General features: G+C 44.7%; 1 protein-coding gene across 3 annotated transcripts in view; it reads right to left on the minus strand.

Annotated features, from left to right (window-relative positions):
* Positions 1–13,308, minus strand: part of HIP1 (huntingtin interacting protein 1) — a 58,321-nt gene that overhangs the window by 40,075 nt on the left and 4,938 nt on the right. For all 3 annotated transcript variants that reach the window (XM_008580459.1, XM_008580460.1, XM_008580458.1), the window contains exons 2-4: positions 9,901–9,964; positions 5,942–6,084; positions 5,641–5,697 (exon numbers count right to left, since the gene is read on the minus strand). In XM_008580459.1, the coding sequence (XP_008578681.1) occupies positions 5,641–5,697; positions 5,942–6,084; positions 9,901–9,964 (264 nt within the window). The remainder of the gene's footprint in view (positions 1–5,640; positions 5,698–5,941; positions 6,085–9,900; positions 9,965–13,308) is intronic.

Genomic DNA, 13,308 nt, shown 5'->3' on the forward strand with positions numbered 1-13,308 from the left:
AAAAAAAAAAAAAAAAAAAAAAAAAAAAAAAAAAAGAAAAGCAATGACAGGGCCAGCCTGGTGGCACACTCGGTAGAGTGCGGTGCTTGGGAGTGTGGCGACGCTCCCGCCGAGGGTTCGGATCCCATATAGAGACCGGTCTGCTCACTGGTTGAGCGCGGTGCGGGTGTCCACCGAGGGTTGCGATCCCATTACCGGTCACGAAAAAAGACAAAAAGGAAAAAAAAAAAAAAAAAAGCAATGACAGCCAAGTTGGGGCCACTAGAGCTCAGGGGAAGAGGAGGGGAGACCTACAGAGTGCATGAAGGCAGGAGAAGCCACGATGAGAGAAAGAAAGAACCACTTCAACTATTTGAGCCCCAGCCACTTCCAGGCTGGAGCTGCTGAGCACATGGAGCATGGAGCCAGCAAAAGCTGCAGCTGTGTCCTTTGGATGGAGTTGCTTGGAGGCAGCAGGGGAGAAGAGGGCCTTGGTGCAAGGCAAGACCACTAATAGGATTCCCGTGGACCTGAATAGGAGCAAGGAACCACAACAGCTGAAAAAAAGGAGCCTCTCAGAGGCCAGTGAGTCACGGCAAAGGACTGGTGTATAGCCTGTCCCATGGGAAGTGTTTGGAGCATGGGCGGTGTAGGAAACAGGCCAACCAGGAGAACATTGGGGAACAGCAAGGACAGCTGATCTGCCCCCCAATCAGAGAAGGACCACTCAGAGGAGACTGGTCAGTAATATAGAATTGCATGAGGTGCAGTTTGATGAAAAGACTCAGGTCCAGACCAGAGTTTTTACACAACCCAGGTGCAGTGGATTTCACTAAACCCGTAAGAACCTATAAAGTCAACCATTAAATGCTGAGATGCAGAAAAAGCCTTCCCTAGGGAATCAGCAGCAAAGCAGCAATTTAGCTAAACCACACAGCTCAAGTGCTGGTTCCCACAGGAAGTTACCCCCCTTTAGAAGTAAGCAAAGGACAACAAATTAGTTCCAGCACAGAGATTAAGTGGTGGGAACAGCAAATAATCCAACACAGAACTGAGAGAAAAAACGGAGTACCCACAACCAGAGACAAAGTCTGATATTAACTAGTAAAGGTCTTATTTCACCGAAGAACACCTATAACACCTAGAAGGACTGGAAGTCCTCTGGTCTACCAAGCCAGAAAGGGAGGACAACCAGGCACACTGCCAGCATCACGGGGCCTACCTAGGGTCCTGAGGCATGGGTCTGGGGACCAGACCCCCTCCCACAACCAGGCACACCACCATCGCCACCACCAACTAGTTAAGGAGAATACCAAAAACATCACCTCCATGTGGGTGGCCTACCACAGCCACAACAATAACCACAGCTGCCCCAAAAGTGGCTAGTTGCCACAACCATTGTGTGGCTGGTCTGCCAGCCACTGAAGTGCATTGACACAAGGAGAGTCACCAGCAGAGACCAAAGAAAAGAAGAGGATGTCTCTCTCCACAAAGCCCATTCCAGAGTGGCAGAAGAAACATCTGTTCTGCGATAATATTGGGGGACCTGAACACACCTCTCAGCATTGGACACATCATCTAGGCAACAAATCAATAGAGTAACCATTACTCTTTCAAAAGAGAGATGAAATCTTGGGTAATTAGACGGGGGAGAGGGGGATGGGGAGAGATTGGACAAGGGGCATAAAGAATAAGTATGATTTGTAATAATATATATGCTAGTAATATTGATTTGATCAACATATGTCAACACTGAACCCCCCCAAAATGTATAATCAATTATGATTCAATATAAATAAATAAATTAATTAATTAATTAATAATGTTTCCATGAACATTCTGACAGCATGACCTTTTGTATAAACACCAGGACTTCCTTAGGATAAATTCTGCACAAGCCTTCTTACTTAAGAATTTTGTCTCCTACTCTTTACAATCATAGTCTAGTTAAGGGCTATTTCCGTCTTTCTGTCTGTCTAAGCACAGTAAACACCTACTCCAGATGGGCTCCAAGAGACTAAGAGCATCTACAGTACCACACGTGGGATGGGCACTTGAAAGGGAACCAATCCTAGCTGGTGAAGAATGACCCTTCCCATGGGGTCTGCCCATGCAGCCAGGTCCCCAGCTGTCCTGGTGCCTCGGAAGGAGCCACATTAGCAAAATGATACTAATGACTCCCAGTTTTCTACAAAAAAGGAGGGAGATGGGACACGAAGAACCCTTCAACTTATAGCTGTGGATCCCACATGAGTTTTGACTTGTACATTTTCTTTTAAGTGTGTCTATATCTTCTACGGTAGAAAAAAGGATCCACATTGAAACATGCCTGAAAGGGCACCAAAGGGGGTAAGTAATCAGAGGAGTTTAAAAACATTAATGCCAGAGATGGCAGTATTTTCATAATGTTATTACAAAATTTGTTTTCTAAAAACAAATCATGTTTTATTGATTTTTATGAAATACTTATTCGTTGTATAAAAATCAGAAAGTACTGAAAAGTAGAAAAAGGAGCAAAAATATTCTATCAAAGACAACTATAGTTAACACGAAATGCACAAGGATCAAGAAGTAAAAGATGATCCTAACTTCCAGAAACTCTTAGTCAAAGGGAAGAGACAGAACCACACAGGAAGAAAGACCTAAAGGAATTACATTTTGGATAACAAGGCAGGCAAGGTACCTGGGTTGACCTTCCCACTGAAAGCTACTAAAAATATTGAGTAAAATATTAAAGTTTCTTTTTGAAGGCCTTATTGAGTTATTAACAAGAGAGTAAGGAATCCTCAGGCCAGGAACTGAGTGAACACAGACGCTCAGGTGACTGGAATGCTGGGGTGAGAGGGCAGGAGGGAGACAGGGGTGGCCACACCAGGTGAACCTGAGCTTTGATCTTTTGGGACAGGTGGTGAAGAAGAGGCTGGGCTCTGGACTGCCCAAGTTGAGGGGTCTAGTGGAGGAGATGTGGTACAGGAGGAGTAAGGGTAAACTGAAAATAATACACACACTGGCACTCCTGCACTGAGGAAGTCCTCTCTGAGGACTGGAAAGCAGATCTATGGCCTCAAACCACTGTTGTAATCAGAAGGACGGAAAAACTGCTGCTGAGAACTGGACCCATGAGCCAGTCTTCAAGGGGATCTGCCCAGAATTCACAAATCCTTAAGCGGAGAATTTAATTTAGAGTGATCTCAGAGGAAGCCAATGCCAACTGTCTCTGGAAGAACCTGTCTTCATACAGACTCCAGAGAATTCTGACAAATAAGATTCCAAATAAAATGAGCAGCTCACAGTATAAAATAACTAAGCACAAAAGGAAACTGCATAGCATGAGCAAGAGTCACCAAAAATGACAGGTGGCAAAAACAGATCTCAAAGGACTTTAGGTAATGGAAAGATAAAAAGTGGCATATAAAATGACTATGTTTAGTATATCTAAACAAATAAGAGATTGTTTGAAAACATATGCAGGATATAAGAAATTATAAAGAATATCAAGCAGATTTGAAAAAAAAAAAAACTTCAAGAAATAAAAAATGTACTGAAATTAAAAACCTTATGGAGAGTATTAACAACAGATTAGACCAGCTGGAGAGGGAACAAGAGGACTGAAAGCTGGCTCTGATGAAATTATCCAGGATGCAACAGAGAAAATAGGTAGAAAAAGTCCAAAATAGTGGTTTAGAGACATGGGGGATAGAGCAAGAAAGTCTGACACACTTCTAACCAAAGTCTCAGAAAGAAAGGACAGAATGGAGCAAAGGTAATGTTTGTAGTGACAATGGGAGTTTTTCATAATTGATAAAAGATATCAGTTAATCTCTTAACTCAGAGATTTAAGAAATCCAGAGAATCTAAAATAAATTCACTCCTAGACACATTCTAAGATTTTAAAAATGGCCAGAGAAAAAACACAGATTAGCTTCAAAGGAGCAACTGCTAGTCTCATGGCTGACTTCATGAAAATAACAGAAACCAGAGTCAGTGGAAAGATATGTGGAATAATATCCTCCACGTGCTGGGAGAAAACAACTGTCACCTTAGACTTCTAAATCTGAGAAAATAACTTCCATGAATGAGGTTGAAATAAAGACATTCTCAAACAAGCAAACATGATGTTTGCTACCAGCAGACTCTCAATAAAGGAAATTCTACAAGAAATAATTCAGGCAGAAACAAAGTGATCCCAGATGTAAGGTTTGAGAAGAGCAAAGAATAAAACATTTAAAACAAAACAATATCTTACAGGATTTAAGGAGAAAAACATAACTGAAACTAAAATACATGACAATAATAACATACAACTTGAGGGGTGAATGGAATTAAAATATTCTAAGGTCTCTGTGTTATTGTATTATACAGGAAACAGATAAAAATATGAAATTTAGACCTTAATAAACTAAGCAAGCATTTTGTAATTAATAGAAAGCATACCAAAAAATTTAAACAGTAGAATTTTTTTTTAAACCTCCCAACTAGTCATTAGGAAAAAGTAGAATGAGAAAAAAAATGCCCAAGCAAATACCCAAAAAATACCCAAAAGAAGCAAGAAATGAAAGAAATAGAACCAGAACAAATGGGACAAATAGAAAGTACAAAATAAGATGGGAGATGCAAATCTAAACATATCATGCATTATAATAAATGTAAATGGACTAAATGCCCAGTAAAAAGGCAAAGACTGCCATCTTGAATAAAAAACAAAAACAAAACCACCCACAATTGAATGCTATTTACAAGTGATATTTCTAAATCTTAAGAATATAGGAAAATTGAAAGTAAAAAGATGGAGAAAAATATTTATACCAGCAAATTCTAACAAGAAGGAAAAAGAACTAAGCTTTACGTGTTATAGGGAAAGCTTTCTATCTAGCATGCAGTTGGGAGATTAGGGGACAACTTTCAGCTTTGTTCAGGTAACTAGGCTTGTGACTTTAGGACAAGCTGCTTCCCTCTCTAGGCTTGTATCTCTTCAACTATGGTTGGTAGACTGGACTACATAATTGCTAACATTTTGTGAGTACAAACAGATACAGGTCGGACTTTGAGGGAAAAGCCTAAAGTAATAGTTTTCAACTGGTGGGTGTGAAAGGGCATACAGAATCAACTAGGGAGATTCCTCAAAATGAAGATTACTCCTCCTTTCTACACACACCATTGGACATCAGAATCTAGAGGGATTTGGGTGTGTGCACAGAAACACTCTTTTCAACTGATTCTGATATTGCCACCTACCTCCTCCCTCATTCTAAGGCACTTATAATCTCTAGACAGGAAAGAAAAGGCACTAGCATTAAGAATTGGGAATGCTAATACTCAATGTACTGTGACCCCAATGGGACCAGTGGAAAGGAGAAGTAGGCACTATAACAACATCCCTGCTGAGGGATCACAATGCCCAGACAGCTTTGTGACATGAAGTTCCATTGGCGGGAGCTCCCAGAACTGGAAACTGGAACTTTTCTACAGTTTCCAGAGACACCAGGTAAGACTATGGATATTAAGGTACTATTTGGGGGCATCCTTAGTCCCTCTCTGATGCTCATGGGAGAAATCCTGGACAAGATGAAAGAGATGAATTTGTTCCATTCCAGTCATTGTTCTGTGGCCTCTGGGGAAGGAGGAGGAGCAGGTGGCCCCTGGGCACATCTCCAAACTCACCCACATCCTGCTCATGTCGCTCAGTTCATTTTTGTATCTCAGAGAGTCCTTCAGGACCTGGAGAGGGAAGAGAAAGCCTATGAGAGAACAGAAGGGAAGGCAAGAGGACAGTAAACGTGGGCCCTGGCTGGGGAGGAGAGGCTGACTGGAGAGAGGTATTCTCACCTCTAATCTGTAACCAAAAGGCCAGGTGAAGGGGGCAGTATGGGAGTGGACCGCAGCCTTTGGGGCCCAGGGCCTCACACTTTCCCCACATGGGTCCCTGGCCCCTGGGCCCCCCCCTGCAGCTTTAAGAACTCACGTTTGGGTGTCCATCCCGGAGGAGTTTGTGGAACACATGGCAGAACTTCCAGCAGAGCACCGCGTTGCTAGAGAGAGGCAGTCGGTTGACAACGGACCAAAAGGTCTGAGCCCCTTTCTCATGGTGGGTGCCCAGTATGCACGGTGAAGGGGGAGTCATGGAAAACAAAGACATGGGCACTGTCTGGGGCCACTGGGGAGGGTTGAGCACTTGTGCAGGACACGGCGGCACTACCTTGGAGGGGGCACCCCACATAGCTAAGACACCATAGATCTGAACATTGATTCTGGCAATGTTTTGGCAGATGGCAATAAAATGTCTTGTTCTAATAAAATCCATTTTATGAGACTGTTTCCTCAGAGATAGAAGTGTCTTGAGAGAGGGGTGTCTTTTTTGCACAAGTGGTCCTGGTTTGCCCTCTCCCTGGGTATGCTGAGTTGGTGAGGGGCCCTTGGGGAATGACCACAGCTAGCATTTCACCACAGAAAGTTCTTTCTTATCCATTATTAAAAGCACGGGCAGGTTTCAGCTCTTCATCAAGTGCCTGGCACCTGAAGGGGACCCTGCACGTTGACTACTGACCTTCCTGGCCCCTCTTCCAGGCAGTACCTCCAATGCCTCTCCATCTAGCCAGCCCTGCTCTTGCCTTGAAAGCAGCAGCATTGGCCTAAAACACCCTTTATAGAAACTTAAAATGACTCCAATACCCCACCTCTTCCAGAAACCTTCCTGGCCTCGTTCAGGGATCTTCATCTCCCAATACCTCGAACTCCCTGTATGTGGGATCCTGGGGCCACTTTTCTCCAGATCCAATTTCAAACATACCCACTCCCTGCAGCACGTGCCTCGGTTGGCATGGAATAACGTCTGTCTGGCCTTGTGTGATTTCCAGTTTAGCGCTCCAGATCTCAGCCATTAGTGAGCCCTTTCTGGAGCGACTAGAGGATTTTCACGTCTTTTGTAACTTTGCTTAAACAGGCCTCACAGATCCAGTCACTAGGCACCATCAACTGTAAGTACAGCTCTTTACTTGGAACTTTAGGCTCAGAAAGAAGCCCAGTGTCACTCAGGGCAGAAAGACTTGCCTCAGGTCAGAAACGAAATGACTCATCCAGAATTCATAATGTTTTGTTTCTGGGCTGGAAGGTACCATAAAGTTCCCTCCCTCAATGAAATTTTCATTTTGAGAGCGGTTGACCCACTTTTAGGTCTGGAAGTGGAAGTCAGCTTTCAGTCTTGAAGTGACTTCTCAAATATCTAAAGCATCTAAAGCATGGCCCCTTCAGACAAAAAGAAAGCAACGGGGAGCGACAGGCAGCTCCCCGCCCTGGCGCAGGCTGACTTCTCGAGGTTATTTTCCCGAGAGCAGGTGCCTAAACAGAAGTCAGATCTGGTACACAGCCAGCTGGGCACCAACTGAAAGAGACAAGGAAACCTTTCTATTGTTCTCTGATTTTATAAACATTATGATGCCCCCAATTATGTGTCAGGCACTGTAAAAGGCATGCAGTGAGAAAAATAAGAAAATAAGAAAGAAAAGTAAGACTCAGTCTCAGGCACTCCTGGAATGGATACCATGGTGGGGGACCCAGCTGTTCATCACTCAGGCATCGTAATAAATGAGTGTCTGAACAGCATTCCTGAAGTCAGACTTCCTAATGCTTATTCAGCTGGTATCTAAAATTGCTGGACAAAAGACCTGATAAAGAATAAGTGTTTTCTGATATCTTTAACCAGGCATTTAAAATCCCATTGTATGGAGTTGATCATCTTTTCAATATTCATCCACCATTTAGAAATTGCGAAATCAAAGAGACTCACAGAATGTGAGAGCTGGAATATTCAATCTTTTAAACCTTCTTTGGCCAACTCTTTCATTTAACAGAAAACTGAGCTTAGGCCATGAGGCCCCACTCCAGGTCTCAGAGTGAGCCAGAGCTCCAGAGGCAGATTCTGCAGTCTCCTTCCAGTGCCCCTTCCTGCATCCCAGGTAGCCTGACCTAAAGAAAATGACTCGGCCCTGCTGCTGCAGGCCTGGCCTCTGTGTGCCAATCCCCCACCCAGAAGAGCACACCCGCCTATGACAACCGTCTCTCTCTTACTCTTTATCTCCCATCAGACTAATCACCAATTCTTAGCAGGCAGGGGTCAGGACTAATTCCCTCTGAGAAAATCAACAGGGCCACTTAAAATAAAGGCTTTTCTTGGTTTGTTTTTATTCATGGCAAGGGTGATGCAGTAAAGCAAGGGGACTGTACCTTTCTAAGGGAAAAAGAGCAAGATGTGGCTAGGCTCACTATCGGCTGGGCTTCTGGGTTACCCTGGAGAGATTCTGTGTGCCCCCAGCCCCCCAGCAAAGCCCTAATTCTTTTTTTTTTTTCCTTTTTGTCTTTTTTTGTGACCGGCAACGGATCGCAACCCTCAGTGTCGCGCCCGTACCTTACCGGGACCGGCAACGGGATCACAACCCTGGGTGTTGCGCCCGCACCTCACTCAGCCAGTGAGCGGCCGGTCTGTATGTGGGATCCGAACCCTCGGCGGGAGCGCCGCTGCGCTCCCAAGCGGCGCACTGTAGCAGTGCGCCACTGGGCTGGCCCGCAAAGCCCTAATTCTAACCAAAGCTTCTCCCACTAAAGGCAAGCTGGGGGGCTTGGGGCAGGGCTTTCCAGCCACCAGTTAGTTCCCTGACCAACACTGAGGATCCTGTCTTCTCCCCTCTGGCACACATTGAACCCACTCACGGGGCAGATCTTATTCTCATCGCTGAGCCCCTGCCTCAGCTTAAGGCCAACTGGCTTAAGGCTGCTTAAAGACTTTTCTGCTTTGCTTTCATGCTCAGAAAAGGGAAGATGTTCATGCTCCTAGGGGTGGTCAGTGTGGCCCTGTGGGCAATGCACAGGGCCTTGAGGGCTTTGATAACACAGGAGAAAACCCCTCCTGAGACCCAAGGAGATACAGTCATCTCCTCTTATCTGAGATTTCAGTTACCTTCAGTCAACTGCAGTTTGAAAATACTACATGAAAAGTTCCAGAAATAAACAATTCATAAATTTTAAATTGTGTGCTATTCTGAGTAGCAGGATGAGCTCTTGCACCGTCCCGCTCCATCCTGCCCGGGATGTGAATCCTCCCTTTGTCCAATGCATTCATGCTGTGGATGCTACCACCCCTTAGTCACTTAGTAGTCATCTCAGTGATCGGACCAGCTGTCTCCATATTGCGATGCTTGTGTGCAAGTCACCCTTACTTTACTTAAAAATGGCCCCAAAGTGAAAAAGTAGTGATGCTGGAATATTCTTTAATTGATTGTAAGAATATTCCATATTCGATTATAAGATTAATTATATAATTAATTATAAGATTATAAGAATAATTCGATTATAAGAATATTCCAGCATCACTACTCTTTAGTTATGTTTTAGTTACTATTGTTAATCTCTTACTGTTTTTAAGCTATAAATTAAACTTTATCATAGGTGTGTACATATAGGAAAAAAACGTAGTCTGTACAGGGCTCAGTACTATACATGCTTTCAGGAATCCACTGCAGGGGTTGGAAAATATCCCTCATGGATAACGGGGACTATTTCATTTCAAAGGAAAGTAACTTTTTTGTTATTGTTTAATTTTGGACTTTCAGATTAAGTAACTTCTAAAGACTTCGAGGTTCTGCAAAGCTTAAGTCCTTGAGGAGAAGAAAGGAGCCAGATTCTTTGGTGAGTTGAAAGGACAGGACTTCATGACCACTTTGGTTCCCTCTGCCCTGACAGTCTGGGGTCTCTGAAGCCAGCGCTCTCTGAGAACCTGCTGCTGCCAACCCAAGCTGCTCAAACCTTCAGGGGCCTGGTCCCTGTGGGCTTCCCCTTCCTGAAGCCAAGCAAGGTAGCCTCGCCCTGACCTCAATCCCCACGATTAGACCCCCTGCGGGTCGGTCTTCCAAGCGACATCCAAAAGGATATTTCTGGCGTGTTTTTCCTTCACAGCCACTTCCTGTGTATTAATGGCCTTATTGATGCTGACAGTCTGAAAAACAAGAGGGAGGGAGGGGGGAGAGGAGGAGGAAATGAATAAGCCTCTGAGAGTGGCCGAGACCCTCCCGGACACCCCGCTGCTTTCTCTTCCCTCAATGGTCCTCTCGGCCCCCCTGGTGGCCAGCTGGGGGCAGAGGTGGGCAGCGCTCCCAGGACAGCTGGCCTGGGTTGTCCTAAGGAGCGGCTTTGCTGCTTGGCATTGGCTGTGCCCAGCTGCTGTGCCCTCCTGCCACTCATTCCCCTGGCACAACAACATGGCAATCAAAGCCCGCACAAAGACATGCTTTTCATCCCTCAGGGAAACATTATTTCTCCAGGAGCAGGAAGAGGCGCGGAGCCCAGGGAGCCACTGTGGTCCGAGACCATCCACATCCAGCCGCCCCCTCCCACCTCCAAACCTTCCATGGAGCCTTCCCTGGCTGGGCAGGGCCACAGTGGCCACTCCAGGCTCTGTTTCCCCACTCCTGGGTATCTTCCAACTCCCAAGTGAATTCCCTTTTACTTCTTTAATTGCACCAAAGGACACTAAAAACTTCATGCCTTTTCAGTTGTTTTAAAAATCACAACTCTCTTTTACTTTAGCAAAACGTATAGGAATCTAATTTATACGAACACAGAAATGGAATCATATCGTGTAGGCTGTTTTCTTAAGTACAGGTTTTTCCTTTTTCTGTTTTGCTTTCTTCCCTTTCAGAAACTTAATTTTATCCCTAACCCATGTTAACAACCTGCTATATATCCTACACACACACACCCCCAAGGAGTTAATTGTGCTGTTGTTCTACAAAAATGAGATTGGCACGTACAGACTTTTCTACATCTTGCTTTTCTCACTTGAAAATATCTCATGGGAAATTCTCCAACTTTAGTTTACTCTTTAAAACTCTAGTTCATTCTTTAAAAATACAACATACTATTCCATGGTGTGGGTGGACATGGTTTACACAAGCATTCCCGTATCAGTTGTTTTACCACTGTAAACTATTTTAGTAAACACTCTTATACTTATATCCTTATTAACTGATGCTTTTATTTTCAAGGGACAGATTGCTAGGAATGAGATTACTGGATCAAAGCGGGTTTTTTTAAAAACCTCTCATTATGGAAAAGTCCAAACATATAAAAACATAAAGACTAGTCTAATATGCCCTCATACAGTTCCCAGAATCAACCGTTATGAACTTGTGGCCAAACATGTTTCCTCTGGACTAGGGGACAGCAGACACTTTCTCTAATGAGCCAGTTACTAACGTTTCAGGCGCTATAGGCCACATGTCTCCACCATAACTATTCAACGCTGCCACCGAACACTCAGTGGATACCTAAACAGATGAGCATGGCCGTATTTCAATCAACATTTCCAAAACCAAGCGGTGGGCTGCTTTTGGCTTGTGGCTGTGGTTTGCCAACCCCCACTCTACACCACCAGTTTCGGACCCCCTCACTCCCCATTTACCAGTAAATATTTCAGAATGAACCTTTAAAAAAAAGACTCCTTAAGGGCCAGCCCGTGGCTTACTCGGGAGAGTGCGGTGCTGATAACACCAAGGCCACGGGTTCGGATCCCATATAGGGATGGCCGGTTGCTCACTGGGTGAGCGTGGTGATGACAACACCAAGTCAAGGGTTAAGATCCCCTTACCGGTCATCTTTTAAATAAAAAAAAAAAAAAAAAGACTCCTTAAAACTGAACCACAATACTATTATAACACCAAAATTATGGTTGTGCTGTGCTTTGTAAAAAGGGCCTAGCAATTCCCATTTCTACTGACAATGCACAAACACACCCCTACCAACAGCAGGGGTTATTGCTTCTTTAAATTTTTCTGGTTTTATGGGTGTAGTGACTTTTCATCATTAATTTGTATTTCCCTGACAGATAGTGAGTTTGGGTATTTTCTTACATGTCCTCATAGCTGTTGATTGCTTTACATGGTTAAGTACACCCACTTTATCTTTTATAGCTTCTGGGTTACTTAAGGTCTCTCATACCTCTGGATTATGCTGGTAGACTCTTATTTTCTTCTAAGTGTTTTACTGTTTGTTTTTTACACTTGAGTCTTTATTTGGAATATATACATGTGGTTTATATAACAGTTTGGATGTGTTCTGAAGTTCACTTTTCCACGTATGTTTTTATCTCCCCACCAGACTCAACTTTTTTTTTTTTTTTTTTTTTACCTTTTTGTCTTTTTTCATGACCGGCAATGAGATCGTAACCCTCGGTGTCGCGCCCGCACCGCGCTCAACCAGTGAGCACACTGGTCTGTATATGGGATCCAAACCCTCAGTAGGAGCGCCACCACGCTCCCAAGTGCCGCACTCTACCGAGTGCGCCACCAGGCCGGCCCCAGACTCAACTTTTTAACAGTACAAGCTCTGTTGTAGATTAAATTATGTTCCTCGCTGCCCCCCCACCCCCCAACAAGATATATTCAAGTTCAAACTCCCCAGTATCTATGAACGTGACTTATTTGGAAATCAGGCATTTGCAGATGTGACTAGTTAAGATGAGGTCATACTGTGTTAGGGCATGCTCCCTAATGTATTAGGACTAGTGTCCCTATAAGAAGGCCATGTAAAGACACAGGGACAGAGACACAGAGACACACAGGGAAGATGCACGGTGGAAACAGAGGCAGAGACTGGAGTGATGTATCGACAAGCGAAGGAATACAAGGTTCGCCAGCCACCACCAGAAGCTAGGAAGAGGCAAGGAAGAATTATTCTCTAGAGCCTTCAGAGGGAGCATGGCCTTGGACACCTTGGCACCTTGATTTTGGAACTGTCACCTCGAGAACTATATGAAAATATTTCTGTTTTAAGTCACCCAGTGTGTGGTAATTTGTTGCGGCAGCTCCAGGCAGCTAACACAGGGCACTTTCCCATTAGACTGGGTCCTCCCCAAGGACAGAAACAACCCTGCAGGTGCCCCCTCTACAGCACACAATACAGGGCTCCACTGAGCACAGCTGTGGGCCAGGCAGGAGGAGGGTATGACCAGCCAAGAAGGAATCTTAGGTAAGTGATGCTGTAAGAAAGAGGTGAGAAGTTTATTCTTAAAAACCTCTCAATGAAATGGTATAAACAATACTCCTTGGCTCACGATGGGGTTACATCCCAACAAAACCACCGTAAGTTGAAAATATCCTAAGTCAAAAATGCATTTAGGGGCCGGCCCGGTGGCGCACTGGATAGTGCGCCACTTGGGAAGCGCGGCAGCGCTCCCGCCCGAGGGTTCGGATCCCACATACGGACCGGTTCCCGCTCACTGGCTGAGCGGGGCGCGGGAGCAAGGCCGAGGCTTGCGATCCCGTCGCCGGTCCCCGGTCCGGT

The sequence above is a fragment of the Galeopterus variegatus genome, unplaced genomic scaffold, assembly GCF_000696425.1.
Source record: "Galeopterus variegatus unplaced genomic scaffold, G_variegatus-3.0.2 Scaffold2103, whole genome shotgun sequence".
Classification (NCBI taxonomy): Eukaryota; Metazoa; Chordata; class Mammalia; order Dermoptera; family Cynocephalidae; genus Galeopterus; species Galeopterus variegatus.